Source organism: Pristiophorus japonicus, chromosome X, assembly GCF_044704955.1.
Source record: "Pristiophorus japonicus isolate sPriJap1 chromosome X, sPriJap1.hap1, whole genome shotgun sequence".
In the NCBI taxonomy this organism is placed as follows: Eukaryota; Metazoa; Chordata; class Chondrichthyes; family Pristiophoridae; genus Pristiophorus; species Pristiophorus japonicus.
The window spans coordinates 35,905,762-35,930,860 of NC_092010.1; the positions used below are offsets into that span (position 1 = coordinate 35,905,762).

At 46.1% G+C, this 25,099-nt stretch overlaps 1 protein-coding gene across 3 annotated transcripts in view; it reads right to left on the minus strand.

Moving 5' to 3' along the window:
* Positions 1-1,474: 1,474 nt before the first annotated feature.
* LOC139240874 (TRAF family member-associated NF-kappa-B activator) overlaps positions 1,475-25,099 on the minus strand; it is a 222,872-nt gene continuing 199,247 nt past the window's right edge. For all 3 annotated transcript variants that reach the window (XM_070869377.1, XM_070869379.1, XM_070869376.1), the window contains 4 exons: positions 11,683-11,798; positions 9,066-9,187; positions 6,886-7,487; positions 1,475-2,590 (listed from right to left, as the gene is read on the minus strand). In XM_070869377.1, coding sequence (XP_070725478.1) covers positions 2,411-2,590; positions 6,886-7,487; positions 9,066-9,187; positions 11,683-11,708 — 930 coding nt within the window. In that variant the 5' untranslated portion in view covers positions 11,709-11,798 and the 3' untranslated portion in view covers positions 1,475-2,410. The remainder of the gene's footprint in view (positions 2,591-6,885; positions 7,488-9,065; positions 9,188-11,682; positions 11,799-25,099) is intronic.

Consider the following 25,099-nt stretch of genomic DNA (forward strand, 5'->3'; position numbering starts at 1 on the left):
TAAAGTCTGGATAAATGGGTCATTTTCCGGTTGGCAAACTGTAACTAGTGGGGTGCCACAGGGATCGGTGCTGGGGCCTCAACTATTTATGATTTATATTAATGACTTGGATGAAAGGACCGAGTGTAATGTAGCCAAGTTTGCTGATGATACAAAGATAGTTGGGAAAGCAAGTTGTGAGAAGGACGCAAAGAATCTACAAAGGGATATAGATAGGCTCAGTGAGTGGGCAAAATTTTGGCAGATGGACTATAATGTGGGAAAATGTGAACTTATCCACTTTGGTAGGAAAAATAAAAAAGCAAATTATTATTTAAATGGGGAGCTATTACAAAATGCTGCAGTCGAGGGGGATCTGGAGGTTCTTGTACATGAAACACAAAAAGTTAGCATGCAGGTACAGCAAGAAATCAGGAAGGCAAATGAAATGTTGGCCTTTATTGTAAGGGGGAATAGAGTATAGAAGCAGAGAAGTCCTGCTACAACTGTACAGGGTATTGGTGAGGCCACACCTGGAGTACTGCATACAGTTTTGGTCTCCGTATTTAAGAAAGGATATACTTGCATTGGAGGCAATTCAGAGAAGGTTCACTAGGTTGATTCCTGAGATGAGGGAGTTGTCTTATGAAGAAAGGTTGAGCAGGTTGGGCCTCTACTCATTGGAGTTTAGAAGAATGAGAGGTGATCTTATTGAAACATATAAGATTCTGAGGGGGCTTGACAGGGTAGATGCAAGGAGGATATTTCCTCTCATGGGGAATCTAAAACTAGGGGGCATAATTTCAGAATAAGGGGCTGCCCATTTAAAACAGAATGAGGAGGAATTTCTTCTCTCAGAGGGCCGTGAATCTTTGGAATTCTCTACCCCAGAGAGCTGTGGAGGCTGGGTCATTGAATATATTTAAGGTGGAGATAGACAGATTTTTGAATGATAAGGGAATCAAGGGTTATGGGGAGCGGGCAGGGAAGTGGAGCCGAGTCCATGATCAGATTCAGCCATGATCTTACTGAATGGCGGAGCAGGCTCGAGGGGCCAAATAGCCTACTCCTGCTCCTATTTCTTATGTTCTCATGCAGTTGTTAAAATGTAGTTTGATGCATCAGATTATAAGATGAGAAATATTTTCTAACAGCTCTCTAATTAAAGAGCTCCACATGCCAATCTAAGTCAAATAATTAGACTAGCCAATACATAACAACCTGTTAGACTAACTGTATCATGCAGTGGAGGTCACATGACATAATATCACCACAGTGGAGATCACATGACACAATATGGAATAGAGAGACCTAGAGATGTATGTCTTTGAAGGTGGCAGGACAAGTCTGTTAAAAATGCATACGGGATCCTTGGCTTTATAAATAGAGACATTGAGTACAAAATCAAGGAAGCTATGCTAATCCTATATAAAACACTAGTTCGGCCCCGGCTGGAGTATTGTGTCCAATTCTGGGCACCGCACTTTCGGAAGGAATGAAGGACTTCAGTTACATGGAGACGAGAAAAAACTGGGGGTGTTCTCCTTGGATCAGAGAAGGTTAAGGGAAGGTTTGATAGAGGTGCTCAAATCATGAAGGGTTTTGATAAGAGTAGATAGAGAGAAACTGTTCCCAGTAGCAGAAGGGTCGGTAACCAGAGGACGCATCTCAAGGTGATTGGCAAAAGAACCAGAGACGACATGAGGAAAGTAATTTACACAGCGAGCTACGATGATCTGGATTGCACTGCCTGAAATGGCGGTGGGAGCAGATTCAATCGTAACTTTCAAAAGGGAATTGGATAAATACTTGAAGGGGAAACATTAGCAGGGCTATGGGGAAAGAGCAGGGGGAGTGGGACTACTTGGATCGCTCTTGCAGAGAGCCGGCACAGGCACGACGAGCCGAATGGCCTCCTTCTCTGCTGTATCATTCTATGATATCACTGTAGTGGTCATATGATACAATATCACAGCAGTGCAGGTCACCAGAAACATAGTATATTATCACTGTAGTGCATTTTGCATCTATCAGAAACAGCAACGTTGCCCTTGCTGTTGATGGTGTGATCTGAACCCTTCCCTGGTGAGTTGCTGCCTGCTAACGCACTCCTGCTGTGTGTTATTCTATGGATCAAACATTTCCAGCCATCTGTTCTCTGCATTACCTAGAGTATAAAGTGGTCTTGCGTGTAGCAAATGCTGTTCTTCTCACGTTAGTTTAACTACCTCCTCCCTCGTTTGCCTGCTTCACGTCTGCTCGGTTCAGATGGAGCGTCCCTCACCCCTACCACTGCATTCCTTTATGAGCAAACACCTTCACCCACACATGGGCCACTCAGCGTCCATTGAATCCAGTACAGTGCTTCTCATTGGCCTGTTGCAGTGGGTAGTTGGCATGAATCAGGTGCCCACGAATGCAGCCACAGGAGTTAATCGCATTCAATATGTTCGGTGAGGTGCAGCAAGTAATCGTCTTGAGTTGCTGCACCAGCTGGGAATACAGCCTGGCAGAATTCACAGACTTGGGAGTTGAGGCTTGATTCAGAGTTCAGTGTGGTTTCGTGTCCGATGCAGCAATCCTCAGGCAAATAATGAGGGCTCCACGAACTCTGCAGCCAATCAGAAACACCATTAACATTTATCACATAAACGGAACCCGCTTGTATCGTTGGAAGTTTTTTTTTTCCCCCTAGCAGATCTTCCGTGCCATTACTCACAGTGAGTCTGAGGGTACACTGTCTCATAACAATAAGGCTGTTATTCTATGTAATGCACAATGTATTATCCTGGCCACTGACTTACGGTGACTGAATACATCAAATTCTGTCTTTCTTGCATGGTATTCCAGGATTTATCATCAATGTTTTGGGAATTGAATTCTAAAACTGTTCAATTTTCGGTAAAAACTGTAAATTAGTGACTTTGATTATTCATCAATGAGTGTGGTCTTTATTTTCTATATATTCTTTTACCCATCGACTTGATTTTTATCCCTTAACTTTTTTTTTTAAAGATCTGGAGACAAAGCAAGATGTACTATGGTGGAGGTAGGTACCTGCTGTTTAGCAGTGCAGGGGAGGAGGGTTTGGTAGCACTGGGGAAGGGGATGCTGGAGTTGGGCAGCAGTGGGGCGGACATCATAGAATGATGCAGCACAGCAGGAGGCCATCGGCCCATTGTGCCTGTGCCGGCTCTTTGAAAGTTGCTGGGATTTGTCCACATAGCGGGGGAGATGCTGGGATTTACCGCAGTGAAGGGGAGATACTGGGATTTGTCCACATAGCGGGGGAGATGCTGGGATTTGCCGCAGTGAGGAGGAGGAGATACTGGGATTTATCGCAGTGAGGAGGAGGAGATGCTGGGATTTGTCCACATAGCGGGGGAGATCCTGGGATTTGCCGCAGTGAGGAGGGGGCGATGCTGGGATTTGCCGCAGTGAGGAGGGGGAGATGCTGGGATTTGCCGCAGTGAGGAGGAGATGCTGGGATTTGTCCACATAGCGGGGGAGATGCTGAGATTTACCGCAGTGAGGAGGAGGAGATGCTGGGATTTGCCGCAGTGAGGAGGAGATGCTGGGATTTGTCCACATAGCGGGGGAGATGCTGGGATTTGCCGCAGTGAGGAGGGAGAGATGCTGGGATTTGCCGCAGTGAGGAGGGAGAGATGCTGGGATTTGCCGCAGTGAGGAGGGAGAGATGCTGGGATTTGCCGCAGTGAGGAGGGGGAGATGCTGGGATTTGCCGCAGTGAGGAGGAGATGCTGGGATTTGCCGCAGCGAGGAGAGAGAGATGCTGGATTTGCCGCAGTGAGGAGGGGGAGATGCTGGGATTTGCCGCAGTGAGGAGGGAGAGATGCTGGATTTGCCGCAGTGAGGAGGGGGAGATGCTGGGATTTGCCGCAGCGAGGAGGAGATGCTGGGATTTGCCGCAGTGAGGAGGAGGAGATGCTGGGATTTGCCGCAGTGAGGAGGGGGAGATGCTGGGATTTGCTGCAGTGAGGAGGGGGAGATGCTGGGATTTGCCGCAGTGAGGAGGAGATGCTGGGATTTGCCGCAGTGAGGAGGGGGAGATGCTGGGATTTGGCAGCATTTTAAACTTACCGTTTTGATCCTCTTTGGCTGTACCACCACAGGTGCACAGTGCTCACTCTGCCAAGTTGTCTTCGAAAATGGCGATCGGGGTCCTATGTACATCATCGACCCCAAGTTGCATGTTAAAACAGCCCACCGCCTGAAACAGGCATGCGCCTGGCCAATCAGGGATAGGCCCCTTTATAAATGGCGGTAGATGGATCGTCAGCCCTCGTGGGGCAGGGAGTGCTGTACAGCGCGTTTACTGCCATCAGCGGGCGAACCAAGTTAAAAACTATGTTTTTCTTTAAAATTGTATAATTTATACTTTTTGCTGAATTTTGAGTTCGTTGATGAGTCAGTGCTAGAAAATGGATCATTTTATACTGAGTGTCAGCATTGTAGGGGAGGGTGAAAACCCCCTCATTTTACCCAGAAGGAAAAGGGCTGTGGGATCAGTCTGTGCTGTGAATTGAAACCGATACAGTTTGACCGTGGCAGAGCAGTGATTGGACGGGGGAGGACACCGGAGGGCCAATGGTGAGACAGAGTAAGCCCGAAGCATGGGGCTTTCAAGCCAATGGGAGAGCACTTGCTTGAAAACTGTGGGACTCACTCACAGCCATTATCGGACTATTGTCTTCCCCATGTTTACACTATGGAAGAAAATTATGCAGATCTTCAGAAAACTAGGGAACCCAAAACAAACCAAGGACCTACACAATAGCTACAGGAGGCCAACCCAACTAACACCTACTCAAACCTTGAGTAGGTTAGAAAAACTGAATTGAAGGAAAATTATGCAGATCTTAGAAACCAGGGAACCCAAAACAACCCAAGGGCCTACACAATGGCTACAGGAGGCCAACGCAATCAACACCCACTCAAACCTTGAGTAGGTTAACATCAGTGGAAAAAACCCGCAATAATCTAAAACTGCTGCATTTTTCAAAATCACAAAGCCCACCAATGGGAAGAATCGATTTCAGCAGGAGAGGCGGACTGGATAATCTGGCGATAAAAAGGGGTTTCTGACGTAGAGTGGGTGGTTCCCTGCCCTCGTCATCCAACAACCAGCAAGACTCTCAACACTGAAGGAAAACCAGTGTCCGAAGACACCGAAGATAGAAGAAACAAACCACTAGACTGCAGAAGGCACAGTAGTGAGTATAACCTCTGGTCCCCAGAACTCCCAACTCAGTTAGGCCAGGAAAGGTGGGAGGTTGGGCATTGTACTGCTAAACTTGTGTAAAGATTTTCGTTGTGTCCGTTTAGTGGAATTTAGGGGGATTGTTTTGTTGGTGTATTGCTGTTTGTTGAGATACACCTTGTCAAATAAATTGGAAGCCTAAAGTTCCTCTTGGAATCACCTTGTCTCAGTTCTATTGTATTACATCTCCTGATCGTGAGTCTTATGTCAGAACAGTGTAAGGGAAGCTAGGAGCGCCTCGAAAACGCTCAACTGTGTGTCACAGGCTAGGGAAAAGGGGTTAGGAGTGTTTGACACTCACAGGTGCCTCACAGGCTAGGCATAAGCTGTGGGGACGCACGAGTCTCAAAACCCCCTTCATAAGCTGTGGACACAGTCTCTCCAGGGGTGCTCTTGCAGCACTCAGGGTACCTCACAGGCCAGGCATAAGCTGTGAGGGCAGAAGCCCAGAGAGAGACACCCAAGGCACAACAACACTCCCTGAGAAAACCCCTTACAGCATCAAGCACTCCCCGGTGAGGCATGGCGTGGGCTGGACACAGAATCCTTTACACAGCACCAACACTCTGCCTGCTCCAGGAATGTGACCGCTCACACCAGCCATCTCTGTGGATTTTCTGAGTGAAATGTTGTCAATTTATGCTGAATTATGGGTGGTTTTACGCCGTGGGCCTGCACCCACCAGGAGCTGTGTTTTAAGACTGCGCAAAATCATTTCAAAGTGAGCATTTATATTTAGCAGAGAGAGTAGATTGTCAACCCAACAGTCTTGGCTGGATTCAAACCCAGGGACCGGAGGTAGTTGGACAGTGTGACAGACATGCCTCTGTACTTCAAACTCTGGGGCCTGACTTTGACTCCAGCTCAATCCACAGGGTATTTTATTTTTGTTGAGTCACATGGTTAATTTTTACATAAGAAATAGGAGCAGGAGTCGGCCATTTGGCCCCTCGAGCCTGCTCCGCCATTCAATAAGATCATGGCTGATCTGATCTTGGCCTCAGCTCCACTTCCCTGTCTGCTCCCCATAACATAGAAACATAGAAAATAGGTGCTGGAGCAGGCCATTCGGCCCTTCGAGCCTGCACCGCCATTCAATATGATCATGGCTGATCATGCAACTTCAGTACCCCACTCCCGCCTTCTCTCCATACCCCCTGACCCCCTTACCTGTAAGGGCCACATCTAACTCTCTTTCTAATATATCCAACGAACTGGACTCCACAACTTTCTGTGGTAGAGAATTCCACAGGTTCACCACTCTCTGGGTGAAAAAGTTTCTCCTCATTTCGGTCCTATATGGCTTACCCCTTATCCTTAGACTATGACTCCTGGTTCTGGACTTCCCCAAATAACCCTTTATTCCCTTATCGTTCAAAAATCTGTCTATCTCCACCTTAAATATATTCAATGACCCAGTCTCCACAGCTCTCTGGGACAGAGAATTCCATAGATTTGCAACCATCTGAGAGAAGAAATTCCCCCTCATCTCAGTTTTAAATGGGCGGCCCCTTATTTTGACTTCTAGATGCTTTCAAAAGTACCAGACAGTCCGATATGTAGATTGTCCATAGCTGTTTTAACAATGTGTCACCACCACACAACATAAAAGCACAGTTGCCTACCTGCTGTGGGCCCCTTATCTCTGGAGGGATGAGAAGTTCAGGTATCACAGACGCACAGTCTGTGGAATGATAAATAATGGCCAAGTCCAAACTCCTCGGCATCAGAACATTTACCGAATCATTGAATGTATCAGAGTCCTCTTTTTCCTGAAAGGGATAGTCGGACCCTGAAAGTACCACCCCCTCACCCAGGAAGGGACCAGGAATATTTACAGTTGGCCGTTCCAATGCATTCCTGTCTACGTTAAAGCTAAAAGTGCTTCTGTAGTCGTCATACAAATTGCAAGCAGAGCCTTGAACACTTTCATCGGCTGGAGTTGGACGTTCTGGTAGATGAACAGTTTTCAGGTGGGGTAGCTTTTCTGGTTCACTGATTAAAAAGTTGTAATCATCATTGGATGGAGGAAATTTGATGTCAAGTTTGGAACTGTACTCAAGCTCCTTGTCGTGGTTTCTGACCACCATAACTGCTTGAGAATCAGCAGGCACATTGTAGGCAGCTATCTGGAGGTCTTTCTTCTGCTGTGGTCTGAGGAAGGGCCCTTCAGATTGGTCAGGCTTCCCAGCATCTGTGCACTGTATTGGCACAGTGAAGGGCATATCTGAAAGAAAGCAACAAAGACAATCATTTGTAAAACTGGTAGATTGTGACTAAAATGTATTTTGCACCTTGCGACATTTCATATAGGATATGGAAACAGAGAACGTTGGAACCACAGAGGTCAGTCAGCATCTGAAAGAGTGATGGGTTATATTGACCATTGGGCCAAAGGGCCGTCAGTTCTTGTCGTGTTATGGGCCCACAGGTGCTGGGCATCTGGGGGCCGGGGGGGGGGGGGCTGGCGGTGGTGGGAGTGCATCGCTGCCAAGTCTGACCCTGTCCACATCCGACAGGCACACATTCCAGTGGGGGATCATTGGATGACAATCAAGACCAATTTTCCCTCTGAAACTCAGGGGCACTGAAGCCAATTGTGACCTAATCGTTGGGGAAGGTTATCACCGGATATGGAGGAAAGTCAGGTAAATGGAGTTGAGGTGCAGCCATGATCTGATTGAATGGCGGAATAGTTTTGAGGGGCTGAATAGTCTCCTTCTGTTCCTATGTTCCTCACCAAAAGCCAATTTTGAAAGTGTTCTCCTCATACAGGTGCAGCGTCCCGAATCCGGAACCTTTGGGACCGAGGCCGTTCCGGATTTTGCGTTTTGCCGGATTTTGGAACGTCTTTCTGAAATCCCGAATCCGGAAACACCTGAGCCCAGGTTCGGGTATTTCTGGATTTCGAAATGAAATGTCAGAAAGGGATGGGGGGGGGGGGGGGTCTGCTCGTCGATGAGCTGTTCGGGTCGCCAGGTGAGGCCCCGCCACCGTGTAAGTGTTTGGGCGGGCCCCCTGCCCAGGGGACGTTGGGGCGGGGTCCCCCGCCGCTGTGGAGGAGTTCCTTGTCTAGCCCGAGGTAGGTGGGGTCGGGCAGCCGAGGTAAAGGGGAGGGAGGTGGGTCGGGGCGAAGTCGGGGCGGGCGAAGTCAGTTCGCCGAGGCGGGGGGAATCCGGATATCGGAACATTTTCCAGTTTCCGGACGACCCCGCCACGGATCTGCCCGGTGTCCGAATTCCGGAACTCCGGATTTTGGAGGTCAAACCTGTAATAAATGGTCAGACCGAGTACTGTGTGAAATGAGCAAGTGTGACCTTAGCTCCTTTATTGTAGTTCCAGAGTGCAGGCACCTCGTGGGTGGCCTGCTTATATACTGTGCTCCCAAGGGATGCTGGGATCCCTTGGGACTCCAACACGTGGGCCCTCTGGTGGTCAGGTGTGATGCAGGTTACAAGGGGTTAAATACATAACAGAAAGGAAAAAGAAACTTTCCTGTTAGGGAGTAGACCCGTTTTGTTCACCTCTTGTCAATTCTTGGATTACTTCACCATTGCTCAGCTTGATGAGAAGAATTCACCACAGAAAACACACACACACACCTATCCATAATATATTTCAAGTCCTGCATGCACTTCCTGTAAGTGTCACACTTACTTTGCATAGCATTTGTCCCTTCACAATTTTTGGCACACTTTACTGATAACACCTCTTGTTATATATAAAAATGTGTATCTTCCATCTCACCGTGAACAAAACCATGGGAGATCAGCTGGTCTATATTGAAAAACTGCTCTTTACTCACCAGCGGCTATTTCTCTCTTCTCAGTCAACTCCTTAATAAGCTCTGCCTGCCTCACGCACACAATTTTCAACCGTCTAAACTCTTGGTACAGCAGTCCAAATGCTTCTTCCATCTCCTTAGCACTGGTGGGAAGCAAGAGTTCAAAGGTTAGCCGTGCCAATGCCACTTTATCAGTTAACTTGAGTCTGAACCTCTAGAATGTGTGGCTTCCCAACACATTTACAGATTGACCTCTACTTCACTAAAGGAGCCAGATTACCCTGAGCCACACAAAGGGCTGTCCCCATAAATCAGTCTACACGCTGGTGTGGTACTGAGCCATACAGAGCAGGAAAATCCCAGGTTTAATCCCTGGTCTGTGCTGTGCGAGCGGATCCTCCCAGAGCACAGCAATGTGGGTGAGGCAACTGGCCTCACTGTCTCCAGGTTAGTGGAGAGAGGAAAAGTAATCAAGGCTTTGTGCTCCTGTTTACAATGCAGCAACCCCTTCTGAAACGCAAATGTGGATTTGGGTAAAAAGACTTGCATTTATAGAGCACCTTTCACGACCACCGGATGTCTCAAAGCACTTTACAACACTACTTTTGAAATGTAGTCACTGTTGTAATGTGGGAAATGCGGCAGCCAATTTGCGCACAGCAAGCTCCCACAAACAGCAATGTAATAATGATCAGATCATCTGTTTTTGTTATGTTGATTGAGGGATAAATATTGGCCAGGACACTGGGGAGAACTCCCCTGCTCTTTCGAAATGGTGCCGTGGGATCTTTTACATCCACCTGAGAGCAGATGAGGCCTCAGTTTAACGTCTCATCTGAAAGACGGCACCTCCAACAGCACAGCACTCCCTCCACACTGCAATGGAGTGTCAGCCTAGATTTATGTGCTCAAGCCCCTGGAGTGGGACTTGAACCCATAACCTTCTGACTCCAAGGCGAGTGTGCTACCCACTGAGCCACAGCTGACACATAAGGAGACAATCGGTTTGGCTGTGATAAACCTTGAAAACCCTGGAATCCCTTAAGAAACAATTGGATGCTGCAATGGGAGAGGTTTAGGGTCATTATGGATGGATGAAGTAAGATGGGTTGAATGGCCTTGCTCAACTGTAATTATCTTGTGAAGTCACCACTTCCAAGGGAGGAGAGGATAACATTGTATTTAAAAGCAGGAATAGGACGAAATTGTAACAGTACCTTTAAACACAGGTGTGGATCACAGCAACCAAGCACAATGTACTGACACTGTAGTCTTTCTAAAGCTCACTATGGTTCATGTATTATTGTTAACTTGGGCCTAGACTTTAATCGTACTTCTTTTAGATCGTTTCTACAAGATAATCCTGGTTAAGTGGATTCCTGCCCAAATACAGGAGACCTGACAACACAAATTAATGTATTTATTGATTTATTTATTGCTAACTTTGCCTATGTTTTTTTCAGGTTCTCAACCTCTTCCCGACTCTCATGCACCACATGCCATTCCTCTGACACGGGAGTGGGTGGGAGGCGGCGGAGATAGGGAAGGGGTAAAATCAGCCAGTGTTTCCATCCCTGATCTCTATCCAATGGCTCCAGCTGACAAGTGCTGCGTGTGGTCAACATGAGGTTAGGTTCTTCTTCTCCTTCTTAGGCAGTCCCTTCGGAGTCGAGGATGACTTGCTTCCACACTAATGAGTTCTCAGGTGACTGATGAGTCCAATTCGGGACCGACAGTCTCTGTCACAGGTCGGGCAGACGGTGGTTGAAGGGACGGATGGATGGGATGCCTGGGTTGCCACACGCTCTTTCCGCTTGGCTTCAGTTTGCTCCCGGCAAAGAGACTCAAGGTGCTCAGCGCCCTCCCGGATGCTTCTCCTCCACTTTGAGCGGTCTTGGGCCAGGGACTCCCAGGTGTCGGTGGGGATGTTGCACTTTTTCAAGGAGGCTTTGAGGATGTCTGTTAATGTATGTACTGTAACACTAGAACACTGAATGTACCTTCACCCTGTATACGCCATACCTGTACCACCAGAGGGTGCTACTACTGGAGATCTAAGGGTCACCTGTACACTGCAGGTAACCAAGTATAAAAGGGAGCTCACCTCTTGGTGTCCTCACTCTAGGAGCTGTAATAAAGGACTAAGGTCACTACAGTTCAAGTATTATACCCTTACCTCGTGGAGTCGTTATTAGAGTGCTTGCATATACTACAGTGTCCTTGAAGCGTTTTTCTCTGCCCACCTGGGGCTCGCTTGCCATGTCAGAGCTCGGAGTAGAGCGCTTGCTTTGGGAGTCTAGTATCGGGCATACGGACCATCGACATCTGCCCTTGTTGACAGTAGGCTCCCGAGGTATGGAAAATGGTCCACGTTGTCCAAGGCCTCGTCGTGGATTTTGATAGTAATTCAGAATGGGATGGTTGACCATGGTTAACAACAGAAATCATGAGGCTCTGCTGCCAGGAACCTCGCTAGACACAGGGTACTGAATCGGACCGACAACGTTGTAGCTCTATCTCTGACTGCACTTGCATCTAGCGAGTCTCCGCACTGGCATGGGAGATTTACGACTTCTCTACTTTACGGTCTAATGACTAAATTAGGGGAGGGCGTCACCAAAGACATAAGAAAACCTACCTGATCTGTGCCGATATCTTGCTCATTAGCTTGGTAATGGGATCACTTGAAGAACACCTTGTTATACAACTTCAATTGACTTCATTTGTTGAGAACTTTCAGGTTGGTTCTGTTGCCTGAGGAGGGTGGGGAGAAAATTAATTGCTTTAAAACAAGTGAATCCGCCTTAAAACAAACAAGTGGATCTACCTTGAAACAAGCGGATCCACCTGAAAACAAATCAATTTGCCTGAAAACAAGATAGATTTGCATTTCTATAGCGCCTATCACGGCCACCGGACGTCTCAAAGTGCGTTACAACCAATGAAGTACTTTTGAAGTGTAGTTGCTGTTGTAATGTAGGAAACGTGGCAGCCAATTTGCGCACAGCAAGCTCCCACAAACAGCAATGTGATAATGACCAAATAATCTATTTTTAATGATGTTGATTGAGGGATAAATATTGGTCTCAGGACATCGGGGATAACTCCCTTGCTCTCCTTCAAAATAGTGCCATGGAATCGTTTACGTCCACCTGAGAGTATAGACGGGGCCTCGGTTTAACGTCTCATCCGAAAGACGAAAGAGAATCCATCTTAAAATGTGAAACCGCACAAAAGCAAGAGAAGCCACCTTTAGTAGGCTAATGAAGTACCTGTATTGGGTTAAGTTGACTATCAAAATAGGTAGCATCAAAGTGAAGCCACCTTTGAATCCACCCCAAAACAAGTGAATGCACCTCAGCACAACTGAATCCACATTAAAACTTGAGAATCCACCTCAAAAACCAGAAAATTCACCTGAAAATACGTTGTATCCACCTGAAAACAGGTGAATTCACTCTAAAATGTGACGCCATCTTTAAACAAGCAACTCCACTTTAAAACAGATAAATCCACCTTTAAATATGTGCATCCATTTTTAAACAAGTGAATCCACTTTTAAACAAGTGAATCCACCAGCAAACAAGTGAATCCACGTTAAATCAAATAAAACCATCTGAAAACAAGAGAATCGACCTTAACAAATAAATCCGCCCGAACGCAACGGAATCCACATTAAAACAAATGAATCCACCAGAAAAAGTGTGAAGGCATCTTAAAACAAGTGACGTGAATCGACATGGAAAACAAAACAAATATATCCACCTGAAACAAAACAAATATATCCACCCTAACACAAATGAATCCACCTTAACACAAATGAATCCACCCAAATACTGAATCCACCTTAACACAACTGAATCCACCCTAAAACAACTGAATCTATCTTAAAACAAATAAATCCATCTGAAAACAAGTGAACTTACCCTAAAATGGTGAATCCACACAAAAGCAAGTGAATCCATCTTAAAACGAAACAAATAAATCCACCTTGAAACAAGTGAATCCACCTTTAGTAGGGCTAATGAAGTATTTGCTTCAATTGACTATCAACATTGGTAGCATCAAAGTGAATCCAGCTTTAAACACGTGAATCCACCCAAAACATAGGACCATAGGAACAGGAGGAGGCCATTCAGCCCCTTGAGCCTGTTCCGCCATTCAGTGAGATCATGGCTGATCTGCGATCTAACCCGCCTTTGCCCATATCCCTTTTTTTGAAATTCGTAGCCAATCGTTCCAATTCTTTGTCAAATCACAAACGCCAGATACAAAAATCTATCAATCTCAGGTTTAAAATTAACGATTGATCCAGCATCAATTGCTTTTTGCGGGAGAGTTCTACCACCAAGTGAATCCACCCGAATCCAGCCTAAAACCAGCGAATCCAGCCTAAAACCAGCCTAAAACCAGCAAATCCAGCCTAAAACCAGCAAATCCAGCCTAAAACCACCCTAAAACCAGCAAATCCAGCCTGAAACCACTCTAAAACCAGCAAATCCAGCCTGAAACCACCCTAAAATCAGCAAATCCAGCCTAAAACCACCCTAAAACCAGCAAATCCAGCCTAAAACCAGCAAATCCAGACTAAAACTAATGAATCCACCCTAAAACCAGTGAATCCACCCCAAAACCAGTGAATTCACCCTAAAACAAATTTAAAGGCACTTTGTAACAAAATAGATGAGTTGACTACACAAATTGAGACAAATGGGTGTGATCTGATCGCCATTACAGAGACACGGTTGCAAGGTGACCAGGACTGGGAATTAAATATTCAGGGGGTATTTGACAATCCAGACGGACAGACAGAAAGGAAAAGGAGGTGGGGTAGCTCTATTGATAAAGGATGAAATCACTGCAATAGTGAGAAATGATATTGGCTCAAATGATCAGGATGTTGAAACAGTTTGGGTGGAGATAAGGAACAATAAGGGGAAAAAAGTCATTGGTGGGCGTAGTCTATAGGCCCCCTAACAGTAGCAACTCTGTTGGTCGGAGCATAAACTAGGAAATAGTGGGGGCTTGTAAAAAGGGAACAGCAATAATCATGGGTGATTTTAACCTCCATATTGATTGGACAAATCAAATTGGTCAGGGTAGGCTTGAGGAAGAGTTCATAGAATGCATAAGGGATGGGTTCCTTGAGCAGTATGTAACAGAACCAACCAGGGGGCAGGTTATCTTAGATCTGGTCCTGTGTAATGAGACAGGATTAATAAACAATCTCCTAGTAAAGGAACCCCTTGGAATGAGTGATCATAGCATGGTTGAATTTCAAATTCAGATAGAGGGTGAGAAAGTTGGATCTCTAATCAGCGTACTAAGCTTAAATAAAGGAGACTATGAAGGTATGAGGGCAGAGTTGGCTAAAGTGGACTGGGAAAATAGATTAAAGTGTAGGACGGTTGATGAACAGTGGTGTACATTTAAGGAGATATTTCACAACTCTCAGGAAAAATATATTCCAGTGATGAGGAAAGGGTGCAAGAGAAAAGATAGCCATCCGTGGCTAACTAAAAAAATAAAGGATGGTATCCAATTAAAAACAAGGGAATACAAAGTGGCCAAAACTAGTGGGGGGACAGAAGATTGGGAAGCTTTTAAAACCAGCAAAGAATGACTAAAAAAATGATTAAGAAAGGGAAGATAGACTATGAAAGTAAACTAGCACGAGATATAAAAAGAGATAGCAAGAGTTTCTATCGGTATATAAAAAGGAAAAGAGTGGCTAAAGTAAACATTGGTCCTTTAGAGGACGAGACCGGGGAATTAGTGATGGGGAACATGGAGATGGCAGAAACTCTGAACAAATATTTTGTATCAGTCTTTACGGTAGAGGACACTAACAATATTCCAACAGTGGATAGTCAAGGGGCTATAGTGGGGGAGGAACTTAACACAATCACAATCACTGAGTAGGTGGTACTCAGTAAGATAATGGGACTAAAGGCAGATAAATCCCCTGGACCTGATGGCTTGCATCCTCGGGTCCTAAGAGAAGTAGCAGCAGGGATTGTGGATGCATTGGTTGTAATTTACCAAAATTCCCTGGATTCTGGGGAGGTCCCAGCAGATTGGAAAACTGCAAATGTAACGTCCCTATTTTAAAAAAAGGAGGCAGACAAAAAGCAGGAAACTATATACCAGTTAGCCTAACATCTGTGGTTGGGAAAATGTTGGAGTCCATTATTAAAGAAGCAGTAGCAGGACATTAGGAAAAGCAAAATTCAGTCAGGCAGAGTCATGGATTTATGAGGGGGAAGTCATGTTTGACAAATTTGCTGGAATTCTTTGAGGATGTAACGAACAGGGTGGATAAAGGGGAACCAGTGGATGTGGTGTATTTGGACTTCCAGAAGGCATTTGACAAGGTGCCACATAAAAGGTTACTGCACAAGATAAAAGTTCACGGGGTTGGGGGTAATATATTAGCATGGATAGAAGATTGGCTAACTAACAGAAAACAGAATGTCGGGATAAATGGTTCATTCTCTGGTTGGCAATCAGTAACTAGTGAGGTGCCGCAGGGATCAGTGCTGGGACCCCAACTATTTACAATCTATATTAATGACTTGGAAGAAGGGACTGAGTGTAATGTAGCCAAGTTTGCTGACGATGCAATGATGGGAGGAAAAGCAAAGAGGAGGACACAAAAAATCTGCAAAAGGACATAAACAGACTAAGTGAGTGGGCAAAAAATTGGCAGATGGAGTATAATGTTGGAAACTGAGGTCATGCAATTTGACAGAAAAAAATCAAAGAGCAAGTTATTATTTAAATGGAGAAAGATTGCAAAGTGCTGCAGTACAGCAGGACCTGGGGGTACTTGTACATGAAACACAAAAGGATAGTATGCAGGTACAGCAAGTGATCAGGAAGGCCAATGGAATCTTGGCCTTTATTGCAAAGGGGATGGAGTATAAAAGCAGGGAAGTCTTGCTACAGTTATACAAGGTATTGGTGAGGCCACACCTGGAATACTGCATGCAGTTTTGGTTTCGATATTTACAAAAGGATACACTTGCTTTGGAGGCAGTTCAGAGAAGGTTCACTAGGTTGATTCTGGAGATGAGGGGGTTGACTTATGAGGAAAGGTTGAGTAGGTTGGGCCTCTACTCATTGGAATTCAGAAGATTGAGAGGGGATCTTATTGAAACGTATAAGATTATGAGGGGGCTTGACAAGGTGGATGCAGAGAGGATGTTTCCACTGATGGGGGAGACTAGAACTAGAGGGCATAATCTTAGAATAAGGGGCCGCCCATTTAAAACTGGAATGAGGAGAAATTTCTTCTCTCAGAGGGTTGTAAATCTGTGGAATTTGCTGCCTCAGAGAGCTGTGGAAGCTGGATCATTGAATAAATTTAAGACAGAAATAGACAGTTTCTTAAACGATAAGGGGATAAGGGGTTATGGGGAGCAGGTGGGGAAGTAGAGCTGAGTCCATGATCAGATCAGCCATGATTGTATTAAATGGCGGAGCAGACTTGAGGGGCCGTATGGCCTACCTCTGCTCCTATTTCTTAAAACAAATGAATCCACCCAAAAAGAAGAGAATCCATCAGAAAGGCAGTGAATCCACCCTAAGAGAGTGTGAAGCCATCTTGAAACAAGTGAATCCACCTTAAAACAAACCAAATAAATCCACCTTTAAACAAATAGATCCACCTGAAAACAGGTGACTCCACTCTAAAATGTGATGCCACCTTAAAACAAGTGAATCCACCCTCAAACAAATAACTCCACATTTAAATAAATCCACCTGAAAACAAATAGATCCACCTTTTATGCAAATAAATCCACCCAAAAACAAATAGAACATGTGTAAACGTCAGTTTCACCTGCGACACAATACATTTGAAAGAGGAGGTGGTCACTTGGAGCAAGTTTAGCTGTTGCTGATCCTCTTTAGCAGGAATGTATGTGGTAAGGTTTACCTCCCTCTCTGCTACAAGTCTCCTCAGACCTGGGACCAACCTCCAAAATTAATTTTCAATTGATGCAAGGGAGAAAAAAAAAATCTAAATTCCACTGGATTCCTGTGCAAATGTTTCTTTTAAGTTAATGTTTCTTCACACGTGCAATGGGATACTTCATTGCTCGCGTGCAACGCCATACCAGCTGGAGTGTGCTCTCTTCTATGTTTAAGTGTTTCTGGTATGGGTGTAAATAATGACTGACAGGTGTCTTTTCCCCAAAAAAAGTGTTGTACATTTGAAATCCAACACATTGTAATGGTACAACGATCATTAGAACTTAAGGGTATGGATATACTGGGCATTTCTGGAGAGCATGAATTGTCAAGTCTAATCTAACATCAGCCTATCTTTGCATGTGTTAACAAGCTATCCCTGATTACTGCTATTTGTCCCTCCCTTTCACTTGTCCCTGATCTTTCCTCTTTGCTTGTTTGATATTAAAATCCCCCGTGATGATTACATTCTGATTCTTCACAGCCTACCTAACTTATTTAAGCAACTCGCCCTATGTGAGCTGGTCTTCATTCACTATATTTTCCCGTGTCGTCGTCATCATCAGAGGCAGTCCCTCGGAATCGAGGAAGACTTGCTTCCACTCTTAAAATGAGTCCTTAGGTGACTGAACAGTCCAATAGGAGAACCACAGTCTCTGTCACAGGTGGGACAGACAGTCATTGAGGGAAAGGGAGGGTGGGACAGGTTTGCCGTTGTCTGCGCTTGATTTCTGCATGCTCTCGGCGACGAGACTCGAGGTGCTCAGCGCCCTCCCGGATGCACTTCCTCCACTTAGGGCGGTCTCAGGCCAGGGACTCCCAGGTGTCAGTGGGGATGTTGCACTTTATCAGGGAGGCTTTGAGGGTGTCCTTGTAACGTTTCCTCTGCCCACCTTACTGCCCATACTTAAAAAACAAAAAATTGTTGTGATATTTGATTAGATATTAAAGGAACATAAATGTTCCACTGGTGGAGACTAATGTGTCTCATTAACCCATGAGTACTGTTTCTGCATCAGGCCCGTGGGATGAAAATTGCTAGTTTGCGGAGACCTGGTTAAATGTCCAGATCCTGCATCTGTTTCACTCACTCTATAATGTCCCAGTTTTAAAATCACTACAATCTGTCTATAGCATGTTAATGGATCACCATCTCGCTCACCTCCCTGGAGATTGCCAGCTTTCCTTATTTAACTGTCTATACTGTATACAAGTCACCTGTCCTATAAATTACAGTCAGTCCTGTAGATATGAGAGCGCTGGGAATCTCTCTGACTGGTGTTCCTAAAGATCCCATTCCTGTTAGTGCACTAAGCTGAGAGCATGTGGTGGGGGGGGGGGGGGGGAAAGAGGACGGGAAAGGGAGGACTAAAACTCAGTAACCATGGCAACATCGATATTGCTCCTAAAAGAAGTTTCATTTATGGTGACGGTTCACAGGAACCCATAATATTGGTTTCATTGGGTTTCAGTACTGAAAGCACTCAACTTCCTGTTTGCAGTGCAATACATAACCAAACTTCTCAAATTTCAAAACCTCCTTAAGGCACCACCATCCTGCCACCTGACACCCAACACCCACCTAACACCCAACACCCATCTGATATGTACAGCCCATGGACGGCGCTACATATGCATCAGGTCGTTGTCCAGGATGAAAACCAATGCAGAATGATTAGGGAAAAACCTTGGATTTATTATGGGAATTCAGGGGCGGTTGGAACGTGCAATGTATGAAGCCAAACAACTGAAATGGGCTGGGGGATGGAGTGAGCCCTTTCCATCAATGTGTAGTGTTCTGAGGGAAAGGAACTAAAATTAATTCTCATCGGAAAAAAGAACATGAAGGGATGGCCATGGTCCCAGGTTATGGTGGGCAGAATGAAGGGTTGTGTGTAAAGCCATGTCAAGATTATGCACTCCTCTTCCCGATTGCTTCCTGCTGCTCCTAATCCCGGCCAGTCCTGTGACTCCCATTCCTGAAAGGAGAGAACCCACCTCCGTGCTTTTAGTTTTAACCGAAACTACACACCTACACACACGCACACGAGTTTCTGATACAGTCCCATCTCTGAAGGTCAGGTCCTTTGTACTAAAGGGTACCACTGACAGCAGGAGTACTACTTGGCTACAACTGATGGCAAATGTAAAACGAGAGGTCAACGTGTATAATCATGTTTAGTGCAGGTGGGACTTAGTTGACGCATTGAAATGGAAATAGGATCGAGTTCTACTTTAACAAAGAGTGAAGGAATAGGGTTCAGGGCAAGAAAAGGAAAACGGCCAGATCAAGGCCTGAATCAAAATGGTCGATGGGGCGAGCTGGAGGGACTGAAAGGCTTTCTCCTTAATCCGTCAGACCTGTGTTACTCGACAACAAAAATAACTAGGCAACAAAGTAACAGGTACACATAAAAGGCCAGAATATCAATTATGTTTCCAATTTTGCAACTGGATTTCAACTGGTCAATAAAGGAAATAGGATCGATAAAAAGAAAAAATGTAAACACTTGACATTTGAAATAAAGGCAGGAAATGCACAACAGGTCAATCAGAATCTTAAAGAGGAAAGATGGCTAAATGAAGCAATAGTTTTAGTAGGGCCAACAGAGTAATGGGTTTAGTCAGGTCAACGGAGTAATGGGTTTAGTCAGGTCAACGGAGTAATGGGTTTAGTCGGGTCAACGGAGTAATGGGTTTAGTAGGGTCAACTGAGTAATGGGTTGAGTCGGGTCAACAGAGTAATGGGTTTAGTAGGGTCAACGGTGTAATGGGTTTAGTAAGACTAATGGAGTAATCAGTTCAATTGACTTTCAACATAGGTATCATCAAACAAGGTCATTAATATACAGCAACACCTTTAGAACCCTCAACAGGTATTGATTCAGTTCCATTTTAATGGAACCAATTGAGCCAGAATCAACTTCTTTTTCTAATTGGTGTCAGCCTTGGCTCAGTGGCTGAGTCAGAAGGTTGTGGGTTAAAGCCCCACTCCAGGAGTTGAGCACATAATCCAGGCTGGGTCATGGAATAGACCCTCGCCTCCTCCGTGATCACGTCTGTACCCCAATAATCGTCAGTTCAATCTTGGCTCGATCCACTAACTCGGGTTTAGTTGAAGAAGGTAACCTTCTTCAGTATAACAGCAAATCAACAGACTGGAATATTATTTACTGTAAATCAGAATGTTCAGAGCTGTATTATTCCTAGAAACTACTTGCTATATTACTGACATTAACACTGGAAATCTCAGTCCGCTGTGACTCAGTAACACCTTTGTTACGGATAAGTGACTTTCTGTGACACGAGCACCACCCTCCGCCCCCCCGCGCCGAGCTGCAGAAACTCATACAATTGCGAGGCCAGCAAGGATTTGAACCGTCACCTCGACATTCTTGTCGCAGGCACCCAGGGAAGGTTATTTGTTTGGATGACCAATGGTGACTTGTGAATGATCGTGCGTGTAAATAGAACAGGCTCCAGCAACGGGACGCAGTCGCGTTCTATTTTCCATGTCGCCCACATGGTATCAGTGGGTAGATGTGTGTAAAAACCCCACAGTTCCTGTTGGTCCCCGTCCTTCCACTCAATGCTACTGTACAAAATTAAGAATTGCATTTATATAGCGCCTTTCACGACCACCGGACATTTCAAAGTGCTTTACAGCCAATGAAGTACTTTTTTGGAGTGTAGTCACTGTTGTAATGTAGGAAACAGGGTAGCTAATTTGAGCACAGCAAGCTCCCACAAACACCAATGTGATAATGACCCAGATCATCTGTTTTTTTGTTATGTTGATTGAGGGATAAATATTGGTCAGGACACCGGGGAGAACTCCCCTGCTCTTCTTCAAAATAGTGCCGTGGGGTCTTTTACGTCCTGAGAGAGCAGACGGGGCCTCAGTTTAACGTCTCAACTGAAAGACGGCACCTCTGACAGTGTGCGCGCCCTCAGTACTGCCCCTCCGACAGTGCAGCGCTCTCTCTCAGTACTGCCCCTCCGACAGTGCAGCGCTCTCTCAGTACTGCCCCTCTGACAGTGCGGCGCTCCCTCAGTACTGCCCCTCCGACAGTGCGGTGCTCCCTCAGTACTGCCCCTCCGACAGTGCGGTGCTCCCTCAGTACTGCCCCTCCGACAGTGCGGTGCTCCCTCAGTACTGCCCCTCCGACAGTGCGGCACTCCCTCAGTACTGCCCCTCCGACAGCGCGGCGCTCCCTCAGTACTGCACCTCCGACAGCACAGCGCTCCCTCAGTACTGCACCTCCGACAGCACAGCGCTCCCTCAGTACTGCACCTCCGACAGCACAGCGCTCCCTCAGTACTGCACCTCCGACAGTGCAGCGCTCCTTCAGTACTGCACCTCCGACAGTGCGGCGCTCCCTCAGTACTGCACCTCCGACAATGCAGCGCTCCCTCAGTACTGCACCTCCGACAGCGCAGCGCTCCCTCAGTACTGCACTGGAGAGTCAGCCTCGATTTTTTTGTGCTCAAGTCTGTGGAGTGGAACCCACAACCTTCTGACTCAGAGGCAAGAGTGCTATCCAGTACATGTTGCTGACCTCATCTGACCGAGAAGTCCCTTTCTGTGGCTTTTTAAACGGTTTCCCCCTCATTACCTCCCCTTGTCCCCTCCTCGGGCCCACTTGGTAGTTGGAATTGGACCAGCCTCCTCTACAGCACCACTGCCTATGCTTTCATGACTCCAACCAACACGTTGAGCTGATCCAAGATCCTGCTTTATTTTTTTTCCCTCAGGGCGGTTTAGTATCCTAGTTTTTAAATCTGTTCCTTTGAGCCTCAAATCCAAAAGGCTTTTCTTTTTATAAACAAAGTTGTTCAGACTTGATCTCCACAGAGTCTGAAGCCAAAACAGAAGTCACAGCTGTGAGTGCAAGCGTACTTAGTCCCTCCCCCACAGCTTCCAATTCTTCAAGTTGGTTTCCAGCAGTCAGGTTATCAACACTGGGCAATTTCTGGGGGTGAGATTTTCAGTCACCAGCCGTAGGGTCCACTCACTGAACAATTTATCATGCCGAAAAGTGACGAGCTGCATCCATCATATGGGGCCCTGGGGACAGCCAAACACCGCTAACAGCTTCACTCTCTCGCCTCTTCTCTCTGTCTTTCTCTTCCTGCTCTTGCTCTCTATTTCTCCTTCTCTCCTTGCAGCCCGCCTGGCTGTGCATTTTGCAAGTGTTACTTTCTAGTCGTTGGAGAATGAGAGAAAACAAGAGGCAACTGTGGAGGAGAGGGTATCCCAGCATTCACAGTAGCAGTGAAAGCCTTCTATTAAAACAGATAGGTTTCAATTTGTAGGACTTATAGTTTTAATACAGGATATTCATTACCATTATGGATGGCAGAATAGGGCCCACCGCCCCCTAACTACCATAGCAAATAGGTTCTGATAGGAGGGCAAGAGTGGACAATCATTCCTTCCTATTCCTATTAAATTTCCTTTTTTAAAAAAAAAAGAGGCGGAAAGGAGTTACCGCTTAGTCGGGATGGCATGGCCTACATTCGGGACAGTGCCTTCGTCCCTTTTTCTGGCGGAGAAGGTTACCGCCTCGCCCCGTCTGGCACACGCCGACCCCTTACCGCCCAGCGGTGACCCCTTTCCTCCCCACGAGGAAAATTACCCCGCGGAAGCGGAGCAGCCGCCGGTCAGTGCCCCGATAGCTTACCCCGGCAGGAAGCTGCGCATGGCTGGGCGGCACGTCCGCCTTTAAAAGGGGAGGGAGCTCTGCCGCGGCCGCCATTTTATTTTGTCGGCCGACTCTGAAGTCGGCCCGACAATGGCAGCCACGGGTTCAGCTGGGCCGCCAGCAGGCAGCCCACCCAGTACCCCCTCTTGGGTGCCGGACCGCAGGCCCAGCCGAAGCCCTCTCTGGTGACCCAGTGGCCACCACTAAAGTGGCTGCAGAGCTCGCAGCGGCCCTCCCCTTTAACTGAGGGCAACACAGCACATCCGCGTCACTTCTGCCCCGCCACTTTGAATTGGAAAAATAAGGCAAAATCGCTCAAATCATCGCCCCTTCGTTTGGGGCAGTGAATCAATAATTAAATCGGTAAGTCCGCCCCGCTTGGGGAGGAGGGCCATTTCGGCCCTGTGGACTTTAGTTTCAATCCTAGCTTGTTGTCCAATCTCAGCAAGAATGCTCCAGGCCATGCACCCTCTCTAGGCCAGAGAATGAATGGCCTCCTCCTTCCAGACTGTCCTGGCCAGCAGGAAGCACGAAAGAGAGGCCTAACTCACAGATTATTGTACGACGACTGGAAGGTGGTCAGTACCTGTGGAAGAATGCCCCAGCGTGAATGAAGGCCTTTGGGAAAAGGAAAGAAAAATGAGAGCATCCATGACATATAAAGGCAGTTTGAATAAAAGTTTGCAAAAATGTCTATAAACTTCAGGGGTTTAGGGACCATCTATAACTGTCACTGTTTTCACAAGAGGACTGTTCGACCTTCGACCAAGGGCACAATGATTAAAGTGGCTCCTACATTTTTTTTTAACATGTACCTCTTCTCTCCTCTCCCCCAGTCAAGTACTCTTTATGCTCTTGTGACAATGCTGACAATTACAGACAATGCCTTACTAATGTCACCAAGTTACAGTGCAGAGACACTGAAGCAGCTCAAATTGGGACAACCTTCACCCACACTACTTCCAGTTTCAGCTGAGTGGGTTTTTGTAAAACAGAAGTAAAACAGAACAAATTAAACTGGTATTTTTATTTTCAGTTGACTATATGATCAGAATTTCCTGGATTTGAGAAGGGGTAGAGCAGTTAGAAAAAAAAGTGAAACTTCTAAACATGTTCCCAGAAATTCCAGTCTGCCAATTTTAACCCATTGGGTTAACGATTGCCTTAAAATAGCGCAGACAGGAATTTATTTGAATGGATCCCAATAGGAAACAGTATACAGAAATTAAACTGGTAAGTTTTGCCAAACATCCATCTTCATAAATGACTTTTTTTTACAAACGAAACATTTCTTGTGAGACTGTTAGAGCTGGACAGTGCATATGCTCACGTTAGCTCCTCCACTGAGAAGGTGGGGAGAGGGGGGGGGAACTGGTTACTGGATTCCTTTCACACACCTCCCGCTCGGTGGTTTCAGAGCAGTGTTGGTGGAGATTTAAATGACCAATCTGATTTGCTTATTATCCTTATCATCCTCTTTATCCTTATCATCCCCCAGTATTTGTCAGCGACAGAAATAATTACAGATCAACAAACAGCAAAACGTGCTCATTCATTCAAAGTCATCGCGTAACAAGCGTTAACAAGCAAAAAGCACGCTGGTGCACTTAACTTCACAAACTTACCGGCTTTCCCCTGCCATCTTCTCACTAGCGATGATCAGTCGGCGTGAAATTGACTTCCTTCGCGCCAGCTCCCAGCCCAATGTGTCAATTTCACTACATTGGTTCAGAATCTTTATTAGAAACACACACATGGCGACTTCTGGTTTCGGCGGGACTTTCCCGGCGGTTAGTGTCAAGCAACGATAACGTCAGTGGAACAGGAAATATTGAAGGTCTGTTCTCTTTTCATTTTAGAGTCGCCCTTTTCTGCAGCTCGTCGTCATTTGAAATATTCACCGGAAACGCTTTTTGTGGTGTGGTGTGGTGTCCCTTTCATACTCTGGTGAACCAGGAGCCAGGTTCAAACATGACTTTCAGAACCAGGCAATGCCCCTCGCTCTCACACCACATTCAGCTTTGCTTATTTCAAGGCTCAATTTCTGTAGCGATTTAATAGCTAGGAGGCCCATCAGTTGCATTGTGGCGAGACAGTGCCCCAGTTTAACATCTCGCCCAAAGACGCCACTTTTGGTAATGCAGGACTGCACGAGGGCGGGGTCAGCCGAGATTATAGCCCCGATATTAGAAACCGATCAGGTCACCAGGGCCTGACTGCAATTTTAACCAGAGGACTGCATAGGGAAGGCAGGCCAACCTAGCGGGAAGAGGAGACAAAACCAGAGGAGGCCTAAAAAGAGAATATTTTTTAATTTTAGCACTTAATTGTCCACACCCAGGACAGGTATAGCAAGACTAGATTAAAAAGTTCCCT